Raw genomic sequence first — 25,151 nt, 5'->3', positions numbered from 1 at the left:
AAAGATGAGGAACACTCTGATAATGAACTGCCCTGGGGGCTCCCTTGGACTTGAGGCATCCAGTTCTAATTTCCTATACAGGAGCCCCAGAGAAGGAAAAGGTAACACACTCCAGTAATCTTGCCTGGAGAATTTCATGGACAGAGAAGCCTAGTGGGCCACAGTCCATGGTGTGGGGGGAGTGTGTAATTTCCTCAGTTCTGTCTTGCCACAGCCAAAATTTGAAGTGATGTCGGAGCAGTGTTGTAGCTCAGTTTTATTAGGGAAAACAGAGGATAGTACACCCTCAAGGAGTGAGGGCAGGTTGACCAAAAGACAAGAGAAGAGAGGCCTCAATCCTTCTAGGCGTCCTCCTTTTATACATATGTCTCCTCCCCCTGAGCCTGCCATATGTAAACTGGGCTAGCCAGGAGGGCTGTTTGTTGTACCTGAGGTCCTCACTCTGGTCCTCAGAACTTCCTTTGTTCTATTTTCATGGGCTTTTCCCTTCTTTGTCTTTTAGCCACCACCATTTTGGACTCCTTTTTCCTGTTCTACCTAACGTTCCCCCCTCAAGAGATGGGAGGCCCAATTCTTGGGGAATAGGGACATCACAGTCTCTCTGGCTACTTCCTGCTGAACTGGGATGGTGAGGAGCATTGGGCCTCCCCCTCTTGCTAGTCTCAAGCCTCGAGTCTTTATAGTGGTGTCCATCTAAGGGTGAGTGATATTTTCCATGATCAGCTGTAGTTTTATATATTCTTGTTAAACTGGCACTGCATGTTGTAGCCTGTTGTCCTGGGCAGAGACAAAAATGGGTTAGACAATTGATAATATGTGGAGCAATCATAAGCAGCATCAGTACGGTGATAACAACGATTAGTAGGGGCATTCAATTCAGTTCAGTTCAGTTCAGTCGCTTAGTTGTGTCCGACTCTTTGTGACCCCATGAACCACAGCACGCCAGGCCTCCCTGTCCATCACCAACTCCCGGAGTTCACTCAAACTCATGTCCATCGAGTCAGTGATGCCATCCAGCCATCTCATTCTCTGTTGTCCCCGTCTCCTCCTACCCCCAATCCCTCCTAGCATGATTCAGTTCAGTTCAGTTCAGTTCAGTTGCTCAGTCGTGTCCGACTCTCCGTGACCCCATGAATCACAGCACGCCAGGCCTCCCTGTCTATCACCAACTCCCAGAGTTCACTCAAACTCATGTCTATCGAGTCAGTGATGCCACCCAGCCATCTCATTCTCTGTCGTTCCCTTCTCCTGCCCCCAATCCCTCCTAGCATCAGAGTCTTTTCCAGTGAGTCAACTCATCGCATGAGGTGGCCAGAGTATTGGAGTTTCAGCTTTAGCATCAATCCTTCCAATGAACACCCAGGATTGATCTCTAGAATGGACTGGTTGGATCTCTTTGCAGTCCAAGAGACCCTCAAGAGTCTTCTCCAACACCACAGTTCAAAAGTATCAATTCTTCTGCGCTCAGCTTTCTTCACAGTCCAACTCTCACATCCATACATGACCACTGGAAAAACCATAGCCTTGACTATACGGACCTTTGTTGGCAAAGTAATAATGTCTCTGCTTTTGAATATGCTATCTAGGTTGGTCATAACTTTCCTTCCAAGGAGTAAGCATCTTTTAATTTCATGGCTGCAATCACCAATTGCAGTGATTTTGGAGCCCCAAAAATAAAGTCAGCCACTGTTTCCATTGTTTCCCCGTCTATTTCCTTTAACTTAGCCAGAGGTATTTACCCAGAAACAACATGTCACATTCAAGATGGGTCAAGTCCCTCCTTGTTCAGGGATCAGGAGATCTATCTCCTATCTATTTTGGAGTACAACCCCTGCCAAGCTGTGTTGGCTCTTTAGAGCTGTCCTGAGAAATCGTATCCCCAGAAACTTAATTTTGGGGGTGTTCATTAGAATGACACCCATTTGTAGTCTTGAATAGGTATCTGAGATCTCCCTGGGGCTCATAGGTGTATTGAGTGTTCTCTTCTGTTTTCTTTCATGGCTTGATTAGTGAGTAGTGAATCCAGGAGTTGTGAATCTTGACTGCTGTGGGGGTAGAAAGTATTACAGGGCAGGGGCCCTTCCGTGTGGGCTGGAGTTGAGCCTTTTGGGACCCATCTTTCCAGACTTTAATTAGAACTTGAGTCCCCGGAACATATAGTGGTGGCCGTTTAGAATCTTTTGGGTCCTGGTTGACACCCCACAAGCATATATCTTACTGGAATTGTCCAGTGACCATGGTATAGAGCCAGAGGGTCCGAGTCTCTGAATCTGGGAAGAGGTCATTGACATAAACAAAAAGTCTCCCATATAGCATCTCATAAGAACAAAGACCAACCTGTTCTTTAGGGGCAATATGGGTGCGGAGGAGAGCTATTGGTGAAGCCTCCTTCCATCCTGGGGAGGTCTCCTGGGTTATCTTTTTTATCGTTATTTTAAGAATTGATTGGCTTTTTCTACTTTTCCTGAAGACTGAGGCCTCTAGACACAATAGAGATAATAAGTAATGCCTGATGCTTTAGAGACCCCTTGGGTGATCTTAGAAGTAAATGATGTCCCATTGTCACTTTGTAATGACCTGGGTAGGCCAAATCTCAGAATGATTTCATGGAGCGGTATAAATGGCTACTGTTTTTCCTTTCGGAGAAGGCAATGGCAAGCCACTCCAGTACTCTTGCCTAGAAAATCCCATGGACGGAGGAGCCTGGTAGACTGCAGTCCGTGGGGTCGCTAAGGGTCAGACACGACTGAGCGAATTTACTTTCACTTTTCACTTTCACACATTGGAGAAGGAAATGGCAACCCACTCCAGTGTTCTTGCCTGGAGAATCCCAGGGAAGGGGGAGCCTGGTGGGCTTCCGTCTATGGGGTCACACAGAGTCGGACACGACTGAAGTGACTTAGCAGTTTTTCCTTTTCCCAGTTTTAAAGCGGGAGTCATGGCTATGAGCTCAGCTAATTGGATTGAAGTACCTGGTGGCAAAGATTTAGCCTCTATGGTCTCAAAATTGGAGGCTACTGAATATCCAGCTCTCCTTTTTCCTCCAAGACAAATCTGCTTCGATCATTGTATCAGATTTTCTCAAAATTGGTCAGAGGATCTTCTAACAGTCCCTCTTGGGGTTTTGTCCAGTGGTCCAAAGTTTCTAGGCAAGATTGAAAGGGAAGAGAGCCCTCGGGGGTAGGCAGGAAGGTAGCTGGGTTAAGAACCTCACAAGGAGATATAGTCAGGCCTGGATTTTCCATCAGCACTAGTTGATATCTGCAGATCCTTTGATCAGACATCCATAAGTGGCTTCTCCCATTCCGAAATTATTTCACTTGGTGGATTTTTTAGTTTGCCCCCAAAAGAGAGTTTTAAAGCATATTCTAAATCAGGACTGCAATAGCTTCAAGGTTTCAAAGTCAGGGGGAGATTTCTTCCCAATAAGGGAAGAGGACAATCAGGGACCACTAGAAACTGGTGGGAAAATATTTGTCCATCCCAGCAAAAAGGTGCTCAAGTGAATCTTTTTGTAATTGTTTTTCCTGTAGCACCCAAAATGGTACAGGTTTGGGGGAAGAAGGTTCTGGTGCAGGAGGTCAGGACAGAGTAGGTAGCCCCTGTGTCAACTAAGAAATTCTTGGATTTACCTGCTACATCCAGTTGCACCCTTGGCTCCAGACCCATGATGGTTATCTGTGACAGGCGGGCTGGCTGGAGCGGGCTGCTTCAGTCCTGTTGAACCATTGTGAGGGAAGGCTTGGCGCTTGACCTTGAGGCTCTTGGGTCCCCAGGGCAGAGTGCCACCCAGTATCCCAACTGATGGCATTTGTAGCAAGCTGTTTTAGGAGACTTGTCATGGTTTGGACACTCTTTGGCCCAGTGTCCCGCCTGTCTACAGATAAGGCATTTGTCCTGTGCCTTGTCCTTTAAGGACTTGGGTTTGCCATAGGGCTTCTCTGGAGGGCAGCCAGCATCTGGGCATGCCTTGTCGTTTTCCTTTTCTCCCTTTCCTGAGCTGTGGCCTCCTCTCCCATTCTCTGTTACAAAAGGTGGCTGTTTGGACCATCTCATCTGACGAGGCAGCAGGGTCCTGCTGCTGTAGCTGTTGTAACTTTATCCTGATGTCTGATGCACACTGGGACAGAAATTTGTCCTTTAAAATCACCTGTCCCTCGTATGAGTCTAAGAGCAGATTGGTTAACTTTTAGAGGGCCTCTTTTAGACTTTCCAGAAAGGCAGTGGGGTTCTCGTTGGGTTCCTGAGTTATTGCTGTGGGCATAGTCCCACAGCTCATAGTCTTCCTTCTATTTTCATGGGTGGACTTCCTTAGGAGTGAGTCTTTCTGAAGTCTATCTTACCCAGTACTATTACAACCTGAGAACCAGGCATCCCCGAGTCAGGGTGCAGATCCCCAGGCAGGCTGAGGTGTGACAGCCTCTTGGAGATCGAATCCCTGGGCAGGTCAAGGCAGGTTGGCCTCCTGAGAATTGGGTCTCTAGGCAGGTTGAGGCATGTTGACCTCTTGGGACCCCTGGACTGGCAGATGCCCAAGCAGGTTGAGGCATAACAACTTCCCGAGGACAAGATCCCTAGGCAGGTCAAGGCAGGTCGACCTCCTGGGATGCCTGAACTGGTGGATCCCTCAGCAGGCTGAGGTGTGACAACCTCCTGGGGACCAGATTCCGAGGCAGGTTGAGGCAGGTTGACCTCCTGGGATCCCCGGGTGGGAGTTGTGTGTCCCCAACTTCTCCAGTGTGACCAGTGCTGGGTAGGATTCAGGGATTGTAATCTTAACTCATTGCCAATTTGTCCACTGCAGATGGGAATAGATATCATAATGTGAAGCATTCCAAGTCTGTGCCCTGAGACTGGGAACCTGGTGAAACAGTCATAAACCTTATCCTCTTATTGCTCTGAGAGAATGTAAGTCACTGATTTCCTCCCCTACTCCTCCATAAGAGCAGTTTAGGGTATTTCCAATGGTAAACATTTCATTGTCATAGATCCGCTTTATGTAATAAAAGAAGTAATGAAAAAGGAGTGGGTTACCTGGTACTGTTAGGGGGATTCAGTTCAGTTCAGTTGCTCAGTTGTGTCTGACTGTTTGTGACCACATGGACATGCCAGGCCTCCCTGTCCAACGCCAACTCCCGGAGCTTACTCATACTCACGTCCATTGAGTTGGTGATGCCATTCACCATCTCATCGTCTGTCGTCCCCTTCTCCTCCTACCTTCAATCTTCCTCAGCATCAGGGTCTTTTCAAATGAGTCAGTTCTTCACATCAGGTGGCCAAAGTATTACAGTTTCAGCTTCAACATCAGTCCTTCCAATGAATATTCAGGGCTGATTTCCTTTCGGATGGACTGGTTGGATATCCTTGCAGTCCAAGGGACTCTCAAACCACAGTTCAAAAGCATCAATTTTTTGGCGCTCAGCTTTCTTTATAGTCCAACTCTCATATCCATACATGACTATTGGAAAAACCATAGACTTGACTAGACAGACATTTGTTGGCAAAGTAATGTCTCTGCTTTTTAATATACTGTCTAGGTTGGTCATAAGTTTTCTTCCAAGGATCAAGCCTCTTTTAATTTCACGGTTGCAATCACCATCTGCAGTGATTTTGGAGCCCCCAAAAATAAAGTCTCTCATTGTTTCCCCATCTATTTTCCATGAAGTGATGGGACCAGATGCCATAATCTTAGTTTTTTGAATGTTGAGCTTTAAGCCAAGTTTTTCACTCTCCTGTTTCACTTACATCAGGAGGCTTTTTAGTTCTTCTTCACTGTCTTCCATAAGGGTGGTGTCATCTGCATATCTGAGGTTATTGATATTTCTTCCGGCAATCTTGATTCCAGCTTCAGCTTCATCCAGCCCAGCGTTTCTCATGATGTACTCTGCATAGAAGTTAAATAAGCAGGGTGACAATATACAGCCTCGATGTACTCCATTTCCTATTTGGTACCAGTCTGTTGTTCCATGTCCAGTTCTAACTGTTGCTTCCTGACCTGCATATAGGTTTCTCAAGAGGCAGGTCAGGTGTCTGATATTCCCATCTGTTTAAGAGTTTTCCACAGTTTGTGGTGATCCACACAGTAAAAGCCTCCTTATTGCCAAATTCAGACTTAAATTGAAGAAAGTAGGGAAAAGCACTAGACCATTTAGATATGACCTAAATCAGATCCCTTATGATTATACAGTGGGAGTGAGAAATAGATTTAAGGGACTAGATCTGATAGATAGAGTGCCTGATGAACTCTGGACGGAGGTTCGTGACATTGTACAGGAGACAGGGACCAAGACCATCCCCATGGAAAAGAAATGCAAAAAAGAAAAATGGCTGTCTGAGGAGGCCTTACAAATAGCTGTGAAAAGAAGAGAAGCGAAAAGCAAAGGAGAAAAGGAACGATATAAGCATCTGCATGCAAAGTTCCAAAGAATAGCAAGGAGAGATCAGAAAGCCTTCCTCAGCGATCAATGCAAAAAAATAGAGGAAAACAACAGAATAGGAAAGACAAGAGATCTCTTCATGAAAATTAGAGATATCAAGGGAACATTTCATGCAAAGATGGGCTCGATAAAGGACAGAAATGGTATGGACCTAACAGAGGCAGAAGATATTAAGAAGAGATGGCAAGAATACACAGAACTGTACTAAAAAGATCTTCACGACTAAGATAATCACAATGGCGTGATCACTGACCTAGAGCCAGCCATCTTGGAATGTGAAGTCAAGTGGGCCTTAGAACGCATCACTACGAACAAAGCTAGTGGAGGTGATGGAATTCCAGTTGAGCTATTTCAAATCCTGAGAGATGATGCTGTGAAAGTGGTGACTCAATATGCTAGCAAATTTGAAAAACTCAGCAGTGGCCACAGGACTGGAAAAGCTGTCTTCATTCCAATCCCAAAGAAAGGCAATGCCAAAGAATGCTCAAAATACCACACAATTGCAGTCATCTCACATGCTAGTAAAGTCATGCTCAAAATTCTCCAAGCCAGGCTTCAGCAATACGTGACCCATGAACTTCCAGATGTTCAAGCAGGTTTTAGAAAAGGCAGAGGAACCAGAGATCAAATCGCCAACATCCGCTGGATCATGGAGAAAGCAAGAGAGTTCCAGAAAAATATCTATTTCTGCTTCATTGACTATGCCAAAGCCTTTGACTGTGTGGATCACAATCAACTGTGGAACATTCTGAAAGAGATGGGAATACCAGATCACCTGACCTGCCTCTTGAGAAACCTATATACAGATCAGGAAGCAAGAGTTAGAACTGGTCATGGAACAACAGACTGGTTCCAAATAGGAAAAGGACTACGTCAAGGTTGTATACTGTCACCCTGCTTATTTAACTTCTATGCAGAGTACATCATGAGAAACGCTGGGCTGGAAGAAGCACAAGCTGGAATCAGGATTGTCAGGAGAAATATCAGTAACCTCAGATATGCAGATGACACCACCCTTATGGCAGAAAGTGAAGAGGAACTAAAAAGTCTCTTGATGAAAGTGAAAGAGGAGAGTGAAAAGGTTGGCTTGAAGTTCAACATTCAGAAACCAAAGATCATGGCATCTGGTCCCATCACTTCATGGGAAATAGATGGGGAAACAGTAACAGACTTTATTTTTTTGGGCTCCAAAATCACTGTGGATGCTGATTGTGGCCATGAAATTAAAAGATGCTTACTCTTTGGAAGGAACGTTATGACCAACCTAGATATTATATTAAAAAGCAGAGACATTACTTTGCCAACCAAGGTCCGTCTAGTCAAGGCTATGGTTTTTCCCGAGGTCATGTATGGATGTGAGAGTTGGACTGTGAAGAAAGCTGATCGCCAAAGAATTGATGCTTTCAAACTGTAGTGCTGGAGAAGACTCTTGAGAGTCCCTTTGACTGCAAGGAGATCCAACGGGTCCATTCTAAAGGAGATCAATCCTGGGTGTTCATTGGAAGGACTGATGCTAAAGCTGAAACTCCAATACTTTGGCCACCTCATGTGACGAGTTGACTCACTGGAAAAGACTCTGATGCTAGGAGGGATTGGTGGCAGTAGGAGAAGGGGACGACAGAGAATGAGATGACTGGATGGCATCACCGACTCGATGGACATGGGTTTGAGTGAACTCCGGGAGTTGGTGATGGACAGGGAGGCCTGGCGTGCTGTGATTCATGAGGTCGCAAAGAATCAGACATGCCTGAGCGACTGTACTTAACTGAACTGAACTGAACAGAGTAAAAGGCTTTGGCATAGTCAATGAAGCAGAAATAGATGTTTTTCTGGAACTCTCTTGCTTTTTCCATGATCCAGCGGATGTTGGCAATTTAATCTCTGGTTCCTCTGTCTTTTCTAAAACCAGCTTGAACATGTGGAATTTCACAGTTCACGTGAATGCAAAGTTGAAGCTTGGCTTGGAGAATTTTGAGCATGACTTTACTAGCGTGTGAGATGAGTGCAATTATGTGGTAGTTTGAGCATTCTTTGCCATTGCCTTTCTTTGGGATTGGAATGAAAACTGACCTTTTCCAGACCTGCTACCACTGCTGAGTTTTCCAAATTTGCTTACATATTGAGTGCACCACTTTCACAGCATTATCTTTTTGCATTTGAAATAGCTCCACTGGAATTCCATCACGTTTCTAGCTTTGTTTGTAGTGATGCTTCCTAAGGCCCCCTTGACTTCTCATTCCAGGACTTCTGGCTCTAGGTGAGTAATCATACCATCATGATTATCTGGGTAGGGAAGATCTTTTTTGTATAGTTCTTCTGTGTATTCTTGCCACCTCTTCCTAATATCTCTGCTTCTGTTCAGTTCAGTTCAGTTGCTCAGTCGTGTCTGACTCTCCGCGACGCCACGAATCACAGCACGCCAGGCCTCCCTGTCCATCACCAACTCCCAGAGTTCACCCAAACTCATGTCCACAGAGTTGGTGATGCCATCCAGCCATCTCATTCTCTGTCATCCCCTTCTCCTCCCGCCCCCAACCTTTCCCATCATCAGAGTCTTTTCCAGTGAGTCAGCTCGTCGCATGAGGTGGCCAAAGTATTGCAGTTTCAGCTTTAGAATCAGTCCTTCCAATGAACACCCAGAATTGATCTCCTTTAGAATAGACTGGTTGGATCTCCTTGCAGTCCAAGGGACTCTCAAGAGTCTTCTCCAACACCACAGTTCAAAAGCATCAATTCTTCGGCAATCAGCTTTCTTCACAGTCCAACTCTCACATCCATACATGACCACGGGAAAAACCATAGCCTTGACTAGACGGACCTTGGTTGGCAAAGTAATGTCTCTGCAAAGTAATATGCTGTCTAGGCTGGTCATAACTTTCCTTCCAAGGAGTAAGCGTCTTTTAATTTCATGGCTGCAATCAGCATCTGCAGTGATTTTGGAGCCCAAAAAAACAAAGTCTGACGCTGTTTCCACTGTTTTTCCATCTATTTCCCATGAAGTGATGGGACCAGATGCCATGATCCTTGTTTTCTGAATGTTGAGCTTCAAGCCAACCTTTTCACTCTCCTCTTTCACTTTCATCAAGAGGCTTTGAGTTCCTCTTCACTCTCTGACATAAGGGTAGTGTCATCTGCATATCTGAGGTTATTGATATTTCTCCCGGCAATCTTGATTCTAGCCTGTGCTTCTTCCAGCCCAGCGTTCCTCATGATGTACTCTGCATATAAGTTAAATAAGCAAGGTGACAATATACAGCCTTGACGTACTCCTTTTCCTATTTGGAACCAGTCTGTTGTTCCACATACAGTTCTGACTGTTGCTTCTTGACCTGCATGCAGGTTTCTCAAGAGACAGGTCAGGTGGTCTGGTATTCCCATCTCTTTCAGAATTTTCCACAGTTTGTTTTGATCCACACAGTCAAAGGCTTTGGAATAGTCAATGAAGCAGAAATAGATGTTTTTCTGGAACTCTCTTGCTTTCTCCATGATCCAGCGGATGTTGTCAATTTGATCTCTGGTGCCTCTGCCTTTTCTAAAACCTGCTTGAACATCTGGGAGTTCACAGTTCACATATTGCTGATGCCTGGCTTGGAGAATTTTGAGCATGACTTCATTAGTGTGTGAGATGAATGCAATTGTGCGGTAGTTTGAGCATTCTTTGGCATTGCCTTTCTTTGGGATTGGAATGAAGACTAACCTTTTCCAGTCCTTGGCCATTGCTGAGTTTTTCAAATTTGCTGGCATATTGAGTGCAGCACTTTCACAGCATCACCTTTCAAGATGTGAAATAGCTCAACTGGAATTCCATCACCTCCACCAGCTTTGTTTGTAGTGATGCGTTCTAAGGCCCACTTGACTTCACATTTCAAGATGTCTGGCTCTAGGTCAGTGATCACATTATCGCGACTATCTTGGTCGTGAAGATCTTTTTTGTACAGTTCTTGTTTGGGGCATTTTAATAATAGGCTGGCTGGAGCGATGTTGCCTACAAAAGGGCGTCCTGGTTGTAGGAGTTAGTAAGTGGCTTAAAAACAAATTGATAAGAGACAATAGACCGGATGTTCCATAAATGTGGAGTGGATATTTGAACCAGGGTTATGTTTGTAACTTTAGGAGAAAGGTGGTAAGGGTTTGGGCCCAATCGGCCTGCAGGGCTAACTCCCAAAGTGGCAAACATTATCCCTGCAAGCCCAATTGCTCTTGAAATGATGCCACAAACAGATTTACTTCTAACAGACATTGTGTACCTGTCACCCACCCTAGCGGGTTCACTGAGAGATGCTGTTGTTGCACATGTTTAGGAAACACGGAAGATGAAGGCCTGAATATCTACAGGGATTGGATATTACACAGTATTTCCCTCCCAGGGCCAGCTATTTTCTGGTTGTCCCTCCAGAAGACTGTAAAGGCAACATTGTGGGCCCAGACAGGGATTCAGGAAAAGAGCAAGAAACAGGAAGGAAGGGGGCAGGGCACAACCTTTGAAAGAATGACATAGCCCAAGGGAATAACATAAACTGATTAAATTCAATTGGGTCCAAGATGACAAGTCAAATTTCAGTCAGTTCAGTTCAGTTCAGTCACTCAGTCGTGTCTGACTCTCCGCAACCCCATGAATCACAGCACGCCAGGCCTCCCTGTCCATCACCAACTCCCGGAGTTCACTCAAACTCATGTCCACAGAGTCGGTGATGCCATCCAGCCATCTCATTCTCTGTCGTCCCCTTCTCCTCCCGCCCCCAACCCTTCCCAGCATCAGAGTCTTTTCCAGTGAGTCAACTCGTCGCATGAGGTGGCCAAAGGATTGGAGTTTCAGCTTTAGCATCAGGCCTTCCAAAGAACACCCAGGATTGATCTCCTTTAGAATGGACTGGTTGGATCTCCTTGCAGTCCAAGGGACTCTCAAGAGTCTTCTCCAACACCACAGTTCAAAAGTATCAATTCTTCGGCGATCAGCTTTCTTCACAGTCCAACTCTCACATCCATACATGACCACGGGAAAAACCATAGATTTGACTAGACGGAACTTGGTTGGCAAAGTAATGTCTCTGCTTTTTAATATGCTATCAAGGTTGGTCATAACTTTCCTTCCAAGGAGTAAGCGTCTTTTAATTTCATGGCTGCAATCAGCATCTGAACTGATTTTGGAGCCCCCAAAAATAAAGTCTGACACTGTTTCCACTGTTTTTCCATCTATTTCCCATGAAGTGATGGGACCAGATGCCATGATCTTTGTTTTCTGAATGTTGAGCTTCAAGCCAACCTTTTCACTCTCCTCTTTCACTTTCATCAAGAGGCTTTTGAGTTCCTCTTCACTTTCTGCCATAAGGGTAGTGTCATCTGCATATCTGAGGTTATTGATATTTCTCCCAGCAATCTTGTTTCCAGCTTGTGCTTCTTCCAGCCCAGTGTTCCTCATGTTGTACTCTGCATATAATTAAATAAGCAGGGTGACAATATACAGCCTTGACGTACTCCTTTTCCTATTTGGAACCAGTCTGTTGTTCCATTTTACAGTTCTGACTGTTGCTTCTGACCTGCATACAGGTTTCTCAAGAGACAGGTCAGGTGGTCTGGTATTCCCATCTCTTTCAGAATGTTCCACAGTTTATTGTGATCCACACAGTCAAAGGCTTTGGCATAGTCAATGAAGCAGAAATAGATGGTTTTCTGGAACTCTCTTGCTTTCTCCATGATCCAGCGGATGTTGTCAATTTGATCTCTGGTGCCTCTGCCATTTCTCAAACCTGCTTGAACATCTGGGAGTTCACGGTTCACATATTGCTGAAGCCTGGCTTGGAGAATTTTGAGCATGACTTTACTAGCGTGTGAGATGAGTACAATTGTGCAGTAGTTTGACCATTCTTTGGCATTGCCTTTCTTTGGGATTGGAGTGAAGACTGACCTTTTCCAGTTCTGTGGCCACTGCTGAGTTTTCCAAATTAGCTGGCATATTGAGTGCAGCACTTTCACAGCATCATCTTTCAAGATTTGAAATAACTCAACTGGAATTCCATCACCTCCACTAGCTTTGTTCGTAGTGATGCGTTCTAAGGCCCACTTGACTTCACATTCCAAGATGTCTGGCTCTAGGTCAGTGATAACGTTTTCATGACTATCTTGGTCTTGAAGATCTTTTTTGTACAGTTCTTCTGTGTATTCTTGCCACCTGTTCTTAATATCTTCTGCTTCTGTTAGGTCCATACCATTTCTCTCCTTTATTGTGCCCATCTTTGCATGAAATGTTCCCTTGATATCTCTGATTTTCTCGAAGAGATCTCTAGTCTTTCCCATTGTATTGTTTTCCTCTATTTCTTTGCATTGATCACTGAGTAAGGCTTTCTTATCTCTCCTTGCTATTCTTTGGAACTCTGCATTCAGATGCTTATATCTTTCCTTTTCTCCTTTGCTTTCCGCTTCTCTTCTTTTCACAGCTATTTGTAAGGCCTCCTCAGACGGCCATTTTGCTTTTTTGCATTTCTTTTCCATGGTACTAAACCTGGATCCTCAATCTGCAAGCATACCCAAGGGCACCAGGACAGTTCCAAGGCACTATCAACAGAGGGAGGAATGGGTGGTTCCCTAATTGTTGGAATGATCCTCCCACTCATTAGCATATGAAATCACCCAGCCTGACAATTCCATGGCCACTGCACTCTCCTCTGTGATGGCTCACACCCTGTGGAATGTGCTTCTCTCTGAATCCAAACAAATCCACCTCTTACCTATTTCTGTGTCTCTAACTGAATTTTTGCCATGAGACATCAGAGCCTGAGCTTCATTCATTAGGTCCTGAAGCCAGACACCATGGGTTTTGGCTGGGCTTAAGTCCTGGGAGTGAGCTGAAGGATGGAAGGAAAAACGTGCTGAGGAATCCCCTTCATAACCTGCCAGAAAATTTGCTAAATATCTGACCTGTTCTCACAGTTTTCCTTGGGCTGATTCTTGGCACAAAGAAGAATTAAGGACAGAAGAACCCTCACTCACTTGGATAACAGCTACTGGGGTGCAGAGGATAGTGGAGCCTTCAGGACATGCTGGGGAGTAGCCTCTCCAGAGTCGCTCAGTTGCACCCACTGAAGCTCTCCTGTTCGCAGGGCGTTCGAGGAAACAAGAAATGAGAGATTGTAAAGGAATTAAGATTTTTTAAACCATATATCCTTCCAGTCATAGGAGCGAGGACCTTAATAGGAGGTCTTCTGGAGTCTGAGACTGAGCCACGTGAGCTTTCTGCTGAGTTTGTTTTGGCTGTCCCATTTGCTAGCATGCTGGGCTTCTAGTCATTTACGCTGCGCTGGGTTTTCTTCACGTTCAGCTTCTGCCACAGAAACTTTCGCGGAGTTGGACTTCTGCTGTGGTTCGCCTCCGCCTTGCGGGGCTGAACTGAGGTTGTTTCAGCTAGGTTAAATCCGAGAAATGGCACCATAGATGTCGGGGGAGAGTGTAATTTCCTCGGTTCTGTCTTGCCACAGCAAAAATTTGAAGCGATGGACGGAGCAGAATTATAGCTCAGTTTTATTAGGAAAAACAAAGGATAGTACACCCTCGAGGAGTGAGGGCAGATCAACCAAAAGACAAGGGAAGAAAGGCCTCAGTCCTTATAGGCTTCCTCCTTTTGTACGTTTGTCTCCTCCCCGCTGAGCCTGCCCTATGTAAACTGGGCTAGCCAGGAGGGCTGTTTGTTTTACATGAGGTCCTCACTCTGGTCCTTGGAACTTCCTTTGTTCTATTTTCTTGGACTTTTCCCTTCTTTGTTTTTTAGCCACCCGCATTTTGGACTTTTTTTCCCCAGGAAATTAAGACGCTTCCTCCTTGGAAGGAAAGTTATGACCAACCTAGACAGCATATTAAAGAGCAGAGACAGTACTTTGCCAACAAAGGTCCGTCTAGTCAAGGCAATGGTTTTTCCTGTGGTCATGTATGGATGTGAGAGTTGGACTGTGAAGAAAGCTGATCGCCGAAGAATCGATGCTTTTGAACTGTGGTGTTGGAGAAGACTCTTGAGAGTCCCTTATACTGCAAGGAGATCCAACCAGTCCATTCTAAAGGAGGTCAATCCTGGATGTTCATTGGAGGGACTGATGCTAAAGCTGAAACTGCAATACTTTGGCCACCTCATGCGACGAGTTGACTCACTGGAAAAGACTCTGATGCTGGGAAAGGTTGGGGGCGGGAGGAGAAGGGGACGACAGAGAATGAGATGTCTGGATGGCATCACCGACTCTGTGGACATGAGTTTGAGTGTACTCCGGGAGTTGGTGATGGACAGGGAGGCCTGGCGTGCTGTGATTCATGGGGTTGCAAAGAGTCGGACACGACTGAGCGACTGAACTGACTGACTGACTGAGTCAAGGCTATGGTTTTTCCAGTGGTCATGTCTGGATGTGAGAGTTGGACTGTGAAGAAAGCTGATTGCCGAAGAATTGATGTTTTTGAACTGTGGTGTTGGAGAAGACTCTTGAAAGTCCCTTGGACTGCAAGGAGATCCAACCAGTCCATTCTAGAGGAGATCAATCCTGGGTGTTCATTGGAAGGACTGATGCTAAAGCTGAAACTCCAATCCTTTGGCCACCTCATGCGACAAGTTGACTCACTGGAAAAAACTTTGATGCTGAGAGGGATTGGGGGCAGGAGGAGAAGGGGACGACAGAGAATGAGATGTCTGGATGGCATCACCGACTCGATCGACTTGAGTGAGTGAACTCCGGGAGTTGGTGATGGACAGGGAGGCCTGGCGTGCTGTGATTCATGGGGTCACAAAGAGTCATACACGACTGAGTGATTGAACTGAACTGAACTGAACTGAATGTAAATAATTAACTTTTGCGAGCTTATTACTGCTTTTTCATCTTAATTCTTCTCTCTTTGCTTAATTTACTGCTCTATGAAGAACATCTTTTAGTAATTATTTTAGTGTTTATTTTAATTGCAATATAGTTGATGTACAATATTATCTGAGTTTCAGGTGTACAACACAGTGATTCAAAATTTTTAAATGTTATACTCTTTTAAATGTTATTTATAAGATGGTGGCTATATTTCCTGTGTTGCACAGTATATTCTTACAGCTTATTTATTTCCCACATCGTTGTTTGTACCTCTTAATCCCCTACTCCTGACTTGCCCTTCCTTTCTGCCTTCTCCCTACTGGTAGTTACTAGTACTTCTCCATATCTGTGACTCTGTTTCTTCTATTTTATATTCATTGGTTTGTGTTACTGTTTAGATTCCACACATAAATGATATCATACAGTATTTGTCTTTCTTTGCCTGATTTATTTCACTTAGCATAATACCCTTCAGGTCCATCTATGTTGTTGCAGATGGCAAAATTTCACTCTTTTTTATGACTAATTAATATTCCATTGTATGATTTTGTGTGTACACACACACACACGCATATATATAGCATATTTTGTTTTTATATATATATTTTGTTATATATGTATGTATATGTGTGTATATATATATAAACAAGATGTGATATACACACACACACTCAGTAGAATATTAGTCATAAAAAAAATCATTTCACACCTGATTGGATGGCTGATTCAAATTGGTGTGAGGTGATATCTTATTGTGTTTTAAATTTGCATTTCACTATCTTTTTCCCACTGAGTGTCCTTGGTGCCCATGTAAAATGAATGGGATTAGAGATGACCTGCCTGGAGTGATTATGTTCTTGATCATATATGTATAGGTTTATATCTGGGTTCTTATTTCTGTTCCATTGATCTATGTGTATGTTTTTATGCCAGTACCATACTGTTTTGATTACCGTAGCTTTATAATATAGTTTATAACTAAGACGTATGATACCTCTACCTTTGCTCTTCTTTTTCAACATTGTTTTGACTATCTGGGCTCTTTCGTGGTTCCATATGAATTTTAGAGTTGTTATTTCTATTCTGTAAAAAAATTCCATTGACAATTAGAATATCACCTTTATTCAACTCTTGATGAATGAATGTCTCTTGCCATTAAGTATCAAGAGAGATACAGGTTCTCACTCTTGCTTTGGAGACCACTTCTCTAATGGGTCTCTAACAGTGCCCCCTCATCCAGCTGAAAAGAGAGGCTCTTCAGATAGTCAGCAGGCTGCGATATTTTCAAGTTTTGGTTTATCTCTGTGTATAAAGAATGTACATCTTAAGTGAAAGAGTAAAATGTGAAGAAAGCCTAAGGATTTTGGAGTATTTTGAGGACATTTCTAGAGGGGTCAGTGTGCTCATATAAGGATCCCCTGCTTCCTTCAGAATCTGAGCGTTTTTTGGTTCCTGTCTGGATGCCTTCCTTACTCTGGATACTGAACCATGGTTATGACTCCAGGCCATGTCTAATCCCATTCCTTTTTATCCCCTGTTCCCTAATGATGCCACAGGAAAATTTGGGCCTCTGAGAAGAGGATTTTTAGTATCTTCTCTGGATTTTATCAAAGGTTGAACAGTGTCTGGGAATGTGGAACCCCTTACAACCCTTCATTCGTTTCAACCACTGTTCTCCTTTTGTCTTTTCTCAGTATCAGTGAGTAGCTGGAAAGGCAGGGTTGTCTTTCAGAGCACTGTTTTCTCAGTCCTATTCTAGGTAAGTGATTGGCTCTCTGCAGTTAGAGCCCTGTCCTCTCAGAATCATGAGAGAGTCTGAGCTGAATTCAGCAGTGAAGCTGAAGAAGATTGCTGCACACCCAGAATCTGCCCCCTTCCATCGCTGCACCGCTTATCCTGTGCAGAACTCATTGGTGCATCTGCACACGGGTTGGTGACGTTGAACAGTGAGGCAGATGTGCAGCAGCACCACAGTAGTCAGTGGGACAGCCAGTGTGCTAATGGAAGTTGCTAGGTTTACCTGTCACACTTTTTTCCTTTTGCTTTCTTTTTCGGCCACACTGTAGGGCATGTGGGATCTTAAGTTCCCTGACCAGGAATTGAGTCATTAACCCCTGCAGTGGAAGCACAGAGTTAATCACTGGACTGCCAGGGAGGTCCCTGCCTGTCGTACTTTTGTAAGGTTCACTGGTAAACAAAACAATGAATTCTAGTGGGACAGTTTATTACTTATACACAGCAAAGCAAGACCAGCAGGTGTGTTAGATCCTAGTCTCACAGGATGGCACTCCCCCAGAGTGGCCAGATGGTAGATGGCAGAGGTGGTAAGCCACTCAGCTGTGGAGAAGCCAACTCTGAACCATGGCCAAGTGGTCTGATGGCTGAACCCAAGGGGTTTGAGGTGGAAAGTCACATGATTTCATTCTCTGAAACTAAGGAAGTGGATGAGAATTTGCTTTGTTACAGCCTATCGTAACATAGCTTTTATCCTTGTGTTTCAAGACCTGCAGGGTCAGACCCAGTCAAGACTTGTGCAGGCTTAAGTGAAGTCAAAGTGGTCCATGTGAGAGATATACAAGGTCATTAGAGGCTGGGGCAGGTGTGTTCCTCTACAGATGAGAGGCTCAAAGAAAAGGTGAATAGGGAACTGAAGGTATGGTAGGGTAAAGCCTAGGTGTAAAAAGATGCTTCTATAGTTTTTGAGCCTCTATAAATAATGTAGAAAACCTTTCTATGAGTAAAGATTTTTATAGGCACTGAGGAGAGTGTGAATATCACTTTGAAGTGAGAAAGAATATATTATAACCTGTTTTCATGAGAACCTTAACTGTCTTTAGGAAGAATGATATCAGCTCAGCTTTTCAAATCTAAGATTATAAGATTTCGATGTTCTGATGGCTTATAAAAATGCTGAAAACCAACAACTGTGGTCACATCACAGTGTCAGAGTTCAGTTTAAATACTCTATCAAGTTAATTGGTATTTACTGGTTTCTTAAGTCAGGGCTCAGGGTTTCCTTTGAGACAGCACTCCAGCTGAAACATACAGTAGGCAACTAACATTTCACTTCCAAAGCACTCCAGTCTGCAGGTACCATTTTTATAACATCTTCTGTATAATTCTGATGATAATGGATTCAAGCCTGGAAAAAAATGAATGGAAAGATTATTCATTATAGACCTTTCTGTACTATAGAATGACTAGTCCTTCCATTTTTGTCAAAGTGGATTCCAAGAGATTTGTTCATAGTCTGATACTATAATTGAAAAAATTTAAAAAGCTATGGATTGAACTGTGTCCTCCCCAGGTTCATATGTTGAAACCATAATCCCCAATATGACTGTTCTTGGAGATGGGGACTTTAGAGGTGACAGTAAAGTTAAATGAGGTTGTAAAAGGGGGGACCTGGACCAATAGAATTGGTGACCATTTTGACAGAAAACACAGAAAGAAGATGGCTGTCTGCAAACTTGGAAGGTAACCCTTATCAGAAACTGAATTGGTCTTCAGTTGCTCTTGGACTTTTCAGCCTCTGGAACTGTGAGAAAATAAATTTTGTTTAGGCCTTGCCATGCATGATATTTTGCTATGGTAACCTGATCTGATTGAGACAATTAATTACTTGAAACTTTGCCCAAATTGGTTGAATAATAAACTCTATAAACAAGTTACTTATGTATGTAGTCATTAACAAAATATTTAATTATTTGTTCATTCTCAAGCCAGTTTTTTTCATAAATCCAGGTACAGATTTGAATATGATACTGCAAAGAATTTTTGGTCTTGGCTAAAAAGGAAGCACAAAAGATGCATGAGAGAGAAAAAAATTTGACAAGTCCAGTGAGATACATGTAATGTGGAGTGGTGGTGTGAGTTCAGAGGAGGATGGAAGCAATTCTGAGGATGGGATGTATTATTGGAGCCCAAGGCATTTGAGCTGGACCTACGGTTTCGTGGACATGTAACTCTATAGAATCATCAGAATGTGAATGTTTCTTTTCATATGTAAGAGAGTGTTGAAAGGAGAAAGAACGCTAAAATTTGGCCATCTGTGGAAATTTTGAGTAAGCATTTACCCCATTTATTTTGCCTGGAGCTTTCCTGGTGGCTCAGACCATAAAGAATCCGCTTGCCAATGCAGGAGACCCAGGTTCGATCTCTGGGTCAGGAAGATCCCCTGGAGAAGGGAATGGCAACCCACTCCAGTATTCTTGCCTGGAAAATCCCATGGACAGAGGAGCCTGGCAGGCTATAGTCCACAGGGTTGCAAAGAGTCAGACGTGATTAAGTGACTAATATACACAGGGAAAAAGGAGGAGGTCAGGGTAACTAGGTTAGCAAGATGAATGCCTAAGAAGATGTGAAGTATAATTGTCTATATGTGAAATTTGTAATAATCTCTATAAAGAAACAAGTTCCTGTAAAAATAATAAGCTATGGGCATGTATACAGCACTGAAGGGAATATTGTAGACTCTGTGCAGTTGTTCACTGTCTACAGCCCATGCATTCATTGCCATGAACCACACTGGAATTGTAGCGGCCTGTAGAGCTTCTAGAGGTCTGGATTCTATAGATTCTCAAATCCAGCCTGTTGAGTCACATGATCTGAACATCTGGTTCCTCTGCCTGGAGAATACATGAGAGATTGAGCAATAAGTAGGACCCTTCAACATATGGATGGGAGCTGATTCAGTAACACTAAATGAAGAGAATTCTCAAGGTGAGATTTTCAGTCAGTAATGGATGTGGTCAAACCAGAGTATGAGGCCAGCTGGTGCTCTCCCTCACATTTCTCCAGCTGCTACCTCATCTAATCAGACATTTCTCATGTCACATGAAGCCCATCGAATCTCTTGGATTTATGGCAGTTCCTAATCTGTTTCCTGTGTACCTGAGGGATCTACAAACGATAAGTTAACTGTGAGTAATTTGAGTATATTCAGTTCAGTTCAGTTCGGTTCAGTCGCTCAGTCATGTCCGACTCTTTGCGAGTATATTAGAAAGCTTTAAAAATCACGCTATTACTGCTTTCTGGTGTTGACTACTATACCTAGGCATGTTCCTGAGTAGAGATACAACAATAGTAGCAAAACAAAATGGAGTATTACTGATAAAAATATAATGGTAACTCTTGTAAGTCAGGAACTGTACATATGTATAGGCATATTCTATATATTATTTTAGTTAATCCTTGCAAGACTCTGAAGTTATTATTATTTCCATTTGGTAAATGAAGAAATTACATTTCAGAGATGCTCAGACTTTTGCCTCAAACTGTACAGTTGCAGTTTGGAGAGCCTAGAGTCAAGGTCAGGCTTCGTTGACATCAAATATGGTTGATGCTTTTTCTACTTCAAAAATTAAAGAGTTTACAGTGGGAGGACATTCATAGGTTTGCGTAGCGCAATTGCTCTTCTAGACAAGGCTTCTCCCAGGAAGATTCCCATTTTACCTGCTAGTACTGTATCCCCAAAGATGAGAAACACAAGCACAGTGAAGGGAGACTCCATGGCTGGCACTTTCTTGTTGAGGAGGCTCCTGGCAGGGTCTGATGCAGGCTGCCCTAGAACAGAGAGGGAAAGATGAGCATGCCATTAAGCACAAACTTCTCAGGTCTGGGGATGATCTGCTCCAGGTAGATATGCTACACTGACCTCCCCTGAGGCAGCTGAGCTGGCAAAGCTTATATGAGGAAAAAACAGCCAGCCCTGTCCTGTTTGACAGCTTTTCCTATTGGCAAAGGCACTGCTCACCCCCTTGGAAAACCTGGGTTTTCCAAAAGACTAAGAGAGACATGTTTTTTAATAATTTATTTTATTTTTATTTATTTCATTTTTTTAGTATAGATATTTAATTTATTTATTTTAATTGGAGGCTAATTACTTGTATTGGTTTTGCCATATAACACATGTACACCTGGGGCAGATTCATGTCAATGTATTTTTATGTATTTTAAATAAATAAAGTTAATTGTTGACTTTTATGTTACAACAGAAATGCAATTTTTAGAAAATTAATCAAACATTGAGAATTACAAGGAAAGAAGTTATACTTGAGCCCCACCTCTTCAGACACAACCTGTGTGTTTCTAAAGAAAGTTGATTTTATGTCTCGTTTTTTGTTTAATATTTTATCTTGTATAGTTACAGATATGATATACCCGTATTTATGTATTCTGCTTTTGTAAGGTGATATCAGTTCAGTTCAGTCACTCAGATGCGTCCAACTATTTGCAAACCCGTGCACTGCAGAATGCCAGACTTCCCTGTGCATCACTGACTCCCGGAGCATGCACGAACTCATGTTCATTAGTCGGTGATGGCATTCAATCATCTCATTCTCTGTTGTCCCCTTCTCCTCCTGCCTTCAATCTTTCCCAGCATCAGGGTCTTTTCCAGTGAGTCAGTTCTTTGAATCAGGTGGACAAAGTATAGGAGTTTCAGCTTCAACATCAATCCTTACAGTGAATATTCGGGATATTAAGAAGAGGTGGCAAGAATACACAGAAGAACTGTACAAAAAAGATCTTCATGACCAAGATAATCATGATAATGTGATCACTGACCTAGAGCCAGACATCTTGGAATGTGAAGTCAAGTGGGCCTTAGAAAGCATCACTATGAACAAAGCTAGTGGAGGTGATGGAATTCCAGTTGAGCTATTTCAAATCTTGAAAGATGATGCTGTGAAAGTGCTGCACTCAATATGCCAGCAAATTTGGAAAACTCAGCAGCGGCCACAGGACTGGATTCATTCCAATCCCAAAGAAAGGCAATGCCAAAGAATGCTCAAACTACTGCACAATTGCACTCATCTCACACGCTAGTAAAGTCATGCTCAAAATTCTCCAAGCCAGGCTTCAGCAATATGTGAACTGTGAACTCCCAGAAGTTCAAGCAGGTTTTAGAAAAGGCAGAGGCACCAGAGATTAAATTGCCAACATCTGCTGGATCATGGAGAAAGCAAGAGATTTCCAGAAAAACATCTATTTCTGCTTCATTGACTATGCCAAAGCCTTTGACTCTGTGGATCACAATAAACTGTGGAACATTCTGAAAGAGATGGGAATCCCAGACCATCTGACTTGCCTCTTGAGAAACCTGTATGCAGGTCAGGAAGCAACAGTCAGAACTGTACATGGAACAACAGACTGGTTCCAAATAGGAAAAGGAGTACGTCAAGGCTGTATATTGTCACCCTGCTTATTTAACTTCTATGCAGAGTACATCATGAGGAACGCTGGGCTGGAAGAAGCACAAGCTGGAAGCAAGATTGCCGGGAGAAAAATCAATACCCTCAGATATGCAGATGACATCACCCTCATGGCAGAAAGTGAAGAGGAACTCAAAAGCCTCTTGATGAAAGTGAAAGAGGAGAGTGAAAAGGTTGACTTGAAGCTCAACATTCAGAAAACGAAGATCATGGCATCTGGTCCCATCACTTCATGGGAAATAGATGGGGTAACAGTGGAAACAGTATCAGACTTTATTTTTTTTGGGCTACAAAATCACTGCTGGTGCTGATTGCAGCCATGAAATTAAAAGACGCTTACTCCTTGGAAGGAAAGTTATGACCAACCTAGATAATATATTAAAAAGCAGAGACATTACTTTGCCAACCAAGGTCTGTCTAGTCAAGGCTATGGTTTTTCCCGTGGTCATGTATGGATGTGAGAGTTGGACTGTGAAGAAAGCTGATCACCGAAGAACTGATGCTTTTGAACTGTGGTACTGAAGAAGACTCTTGAGAGTCTCTTGGACTGCAAGGAGATCCAACCAGTCCATTCTAAAGGAGATCAATTCTGGGTGTTCTTTGGAAGGACTGATGCTAAAGCTGAAACTGCAATACTCTGGCCACCTCATGCGACGAGTTGACTCACTGGAAAAGACTCTGATGCTGGGAAGGGTTGGGGTGGGAGGAGAAGGGGACGACAGAGAATGAGATGGCTGGATGGCATCACCGACTCAATGGACATGAGTTTGAGTGAACTCTGGGAATTGGTGATAGACAGGGAGGCCTGGCGTGCTGTGATTCATGGGGTTGCAAAGAGTCGGACACGTCTGAGTGACTGAACTGAAACTGAACTAACTGATTTCCTTTAGGATGACTGGTTGGATCTCCTTGCTGTCAAATGGACTCTCAAGAGTCTTCTCCAGCACCACAGTTCAAAAGCATCAATTCTTCGGCGATCAGCTTTCTTCACAGTCCAACTCTCACACCCATACATGACCACTGGAAAAACCATAGCCTTGACTAGACGGACGTTTGTTGACAAAGTAATGTCTCTGCTTTTTAATACAAAGTAATGTCTCTGCTTTTTAATGTGCTGTCTAGGTTTGTCATAGCTTTTCTTCCAAGGAGCAAGCTCTTTTAATTTCATAGCTGCAGTCACCATCTGCAGTGATTTTGGAGCACCCCAAAATAAAGTCTGTCACTGTTTCCATTGTTTCCCCATCTATTTGCCATGAAGTGATGGGACTAGATGCCATGATCTTAGTTTTCTGAATGTTGAGTTTTAAGGCAACTTTTTCAGTCTCCTCTTTCACTTTCCTCAAGAGGCTCTTTAGTTCTTCTTCACTTTCTGCTATAAGGTTGTTGTTATCTGCATATCTGAGATTGTTGATATTTCTGCTGGCAATCTTGATTCCAGCTGTGCTTCATCCAGCCTGGCATTTCGCATGATATATGCATCATAATAAGGTGATGTGTGCATAAATATTTTCTGCGTCATTTTAAACTTCATAAAATTAAAAAAGCTGTGCAATGTTTTATTAAGATCATTTTAAAATCCTCTCACTATTTTAAAAAACGTCTTTATTGAAGTAGAGATGACAAAACTGCAGATATTAAAGTGTCAGTCAGTCAGTCAGTTCAGTCGCTCAGTCGTGTCCGACTCCTTGCGACCCCATGAATCACAGCAAAGTGTACGGTTTGATAAATTTTGACACATACATACTTGAATGTGAAACCATCATCTTATTCAAGATAATGAACATATCTGTTTTTTCCAACTATTCTTCATGACTTTTTCCTCACTTTATTGAGGTATAATTAATGAGAAAAATTGCATGTATTTAAAGGAGTAAAATGTGATGATTTTAAGTATGTATACATTGCAAAAGATTACCACAATCAATTAACACATCTCTCACGTCAGATATTTACCATTTTGTGTGTACGTGGTGAGAATTTTTAAGAGTTAGTCTTGTAGCAAATTTTAAATATTCAGTTAAAATTTAAAGTTCAGTTCAGTTCAGTTGCTCAGTCATGTCCGACTCTTTGCGACCCCATGAATCGCAGCATGCCAGGCCTCCCTGTCCATCATCAACTCCCAGAGTTCACTCAAACTTATGTGCATCGAGTCGGTGATGCCATCCAGCCATCTCACTCTCTCTCGTCCCCTTTTCCTCCTGCCCCCAATCCCTCCCAGCATCAGAGTCTTTTCTAGTGACTCAACTCTTCTCATGAGGTGGCCAAATTATTGGAGCTTCAGCTTTAGCATCAGTCCTTCCAATGAACACCTAGGACTGATGTAGAGTCACCATGCTGTACTTTAGATCCCAGAGGAGATTCAATCCTGGGTGTTCATTGGAAGGACTGATGCTAAAGCTGAAACTGCAATACTTTGGCCACCTCATGCGACAAGTTGACTCACTGGAAAAGACTCTGATGCTGGGAAAGGTTAGAGGCAGGAGGAGAAGGGGACGACAGAGAATGAGATGGCTGGATGGCATCACTGACTCTGTGGACATGAGTTTGAGTGAACCTGGGAGTTGGTGATGGACAGGGAGGCCTGGCATGCTGTGATTCATGGGGTCGGGTCGCGGAGAGTCGGACACGACTGAGCGACTGAACTGAACTGAACTTCTTCATCTTGTGATTGG

The 25,151-nt window shown here is 43.3% G+C and overlaps 1 protein-coding gene across 1 annotated transcript; it reads right to left on the bottom strand.

The window, feature by feature from the left end:
* Positions 1 to 18,264: 18,264 nt before the first annotated feature.
* DEFB134 (defensin beta 134) lies at positions 18,265 to 20,777 on the bottom strand. The gene is made up of 2 exons (XM_088837647.1): positions 20,720 to 20,777; positions 18,265 to 18,407 (listed from the first exon to the last, which is right to left on the bottom strand). Exons 1-2 carry the CDS (start codon positions 20,775 to 20,777, stop codon positions 18,265 to 18,267), a joined length of 201 nt encoding a protein of 66 aa, XP_088693773.1.
* Positions 20,778 to 25,151: the final 4,374 nt, after the last annotated feature.

The sequence above is a fragment of the Moschus berezovskii genome, chromosome 7, assembly GCF_049115385.1.
Source record: "Moschus berezovskii isolate FMDL1 chromosome 7, NW_MosBer_1.0, whole genome shotgun sequence".
Classification (NCBI taxonomy): Eukaryota; Metazoa; Chordata; class Mammalia; order Artiodactyla; family Moschidae; genus Moschus; species Moschus berezovskii.
Note: the sequence above shows the minus strand (reverse complement) of the source record. Positions and strands in the feature narration are given on the sequence as shown.

Excerpts from the sequence above, each read along its gene's own strand:
- DEFB134 (XM_088837647.1), bottom strand. The coding sequence starts at position 20,777 with ATGGAGTCTCCCTTCACTGTGCTTGTGTTTCTCATCTTTGGGGATACA. Across the intron at positions 18,408-20,719 it reads TGGGGATACAGTACTAGCAG|GCTTGAATCCATTATCATCA; the intron begins GTAAAATGGGAA and ends ATTTTTTTCCAG.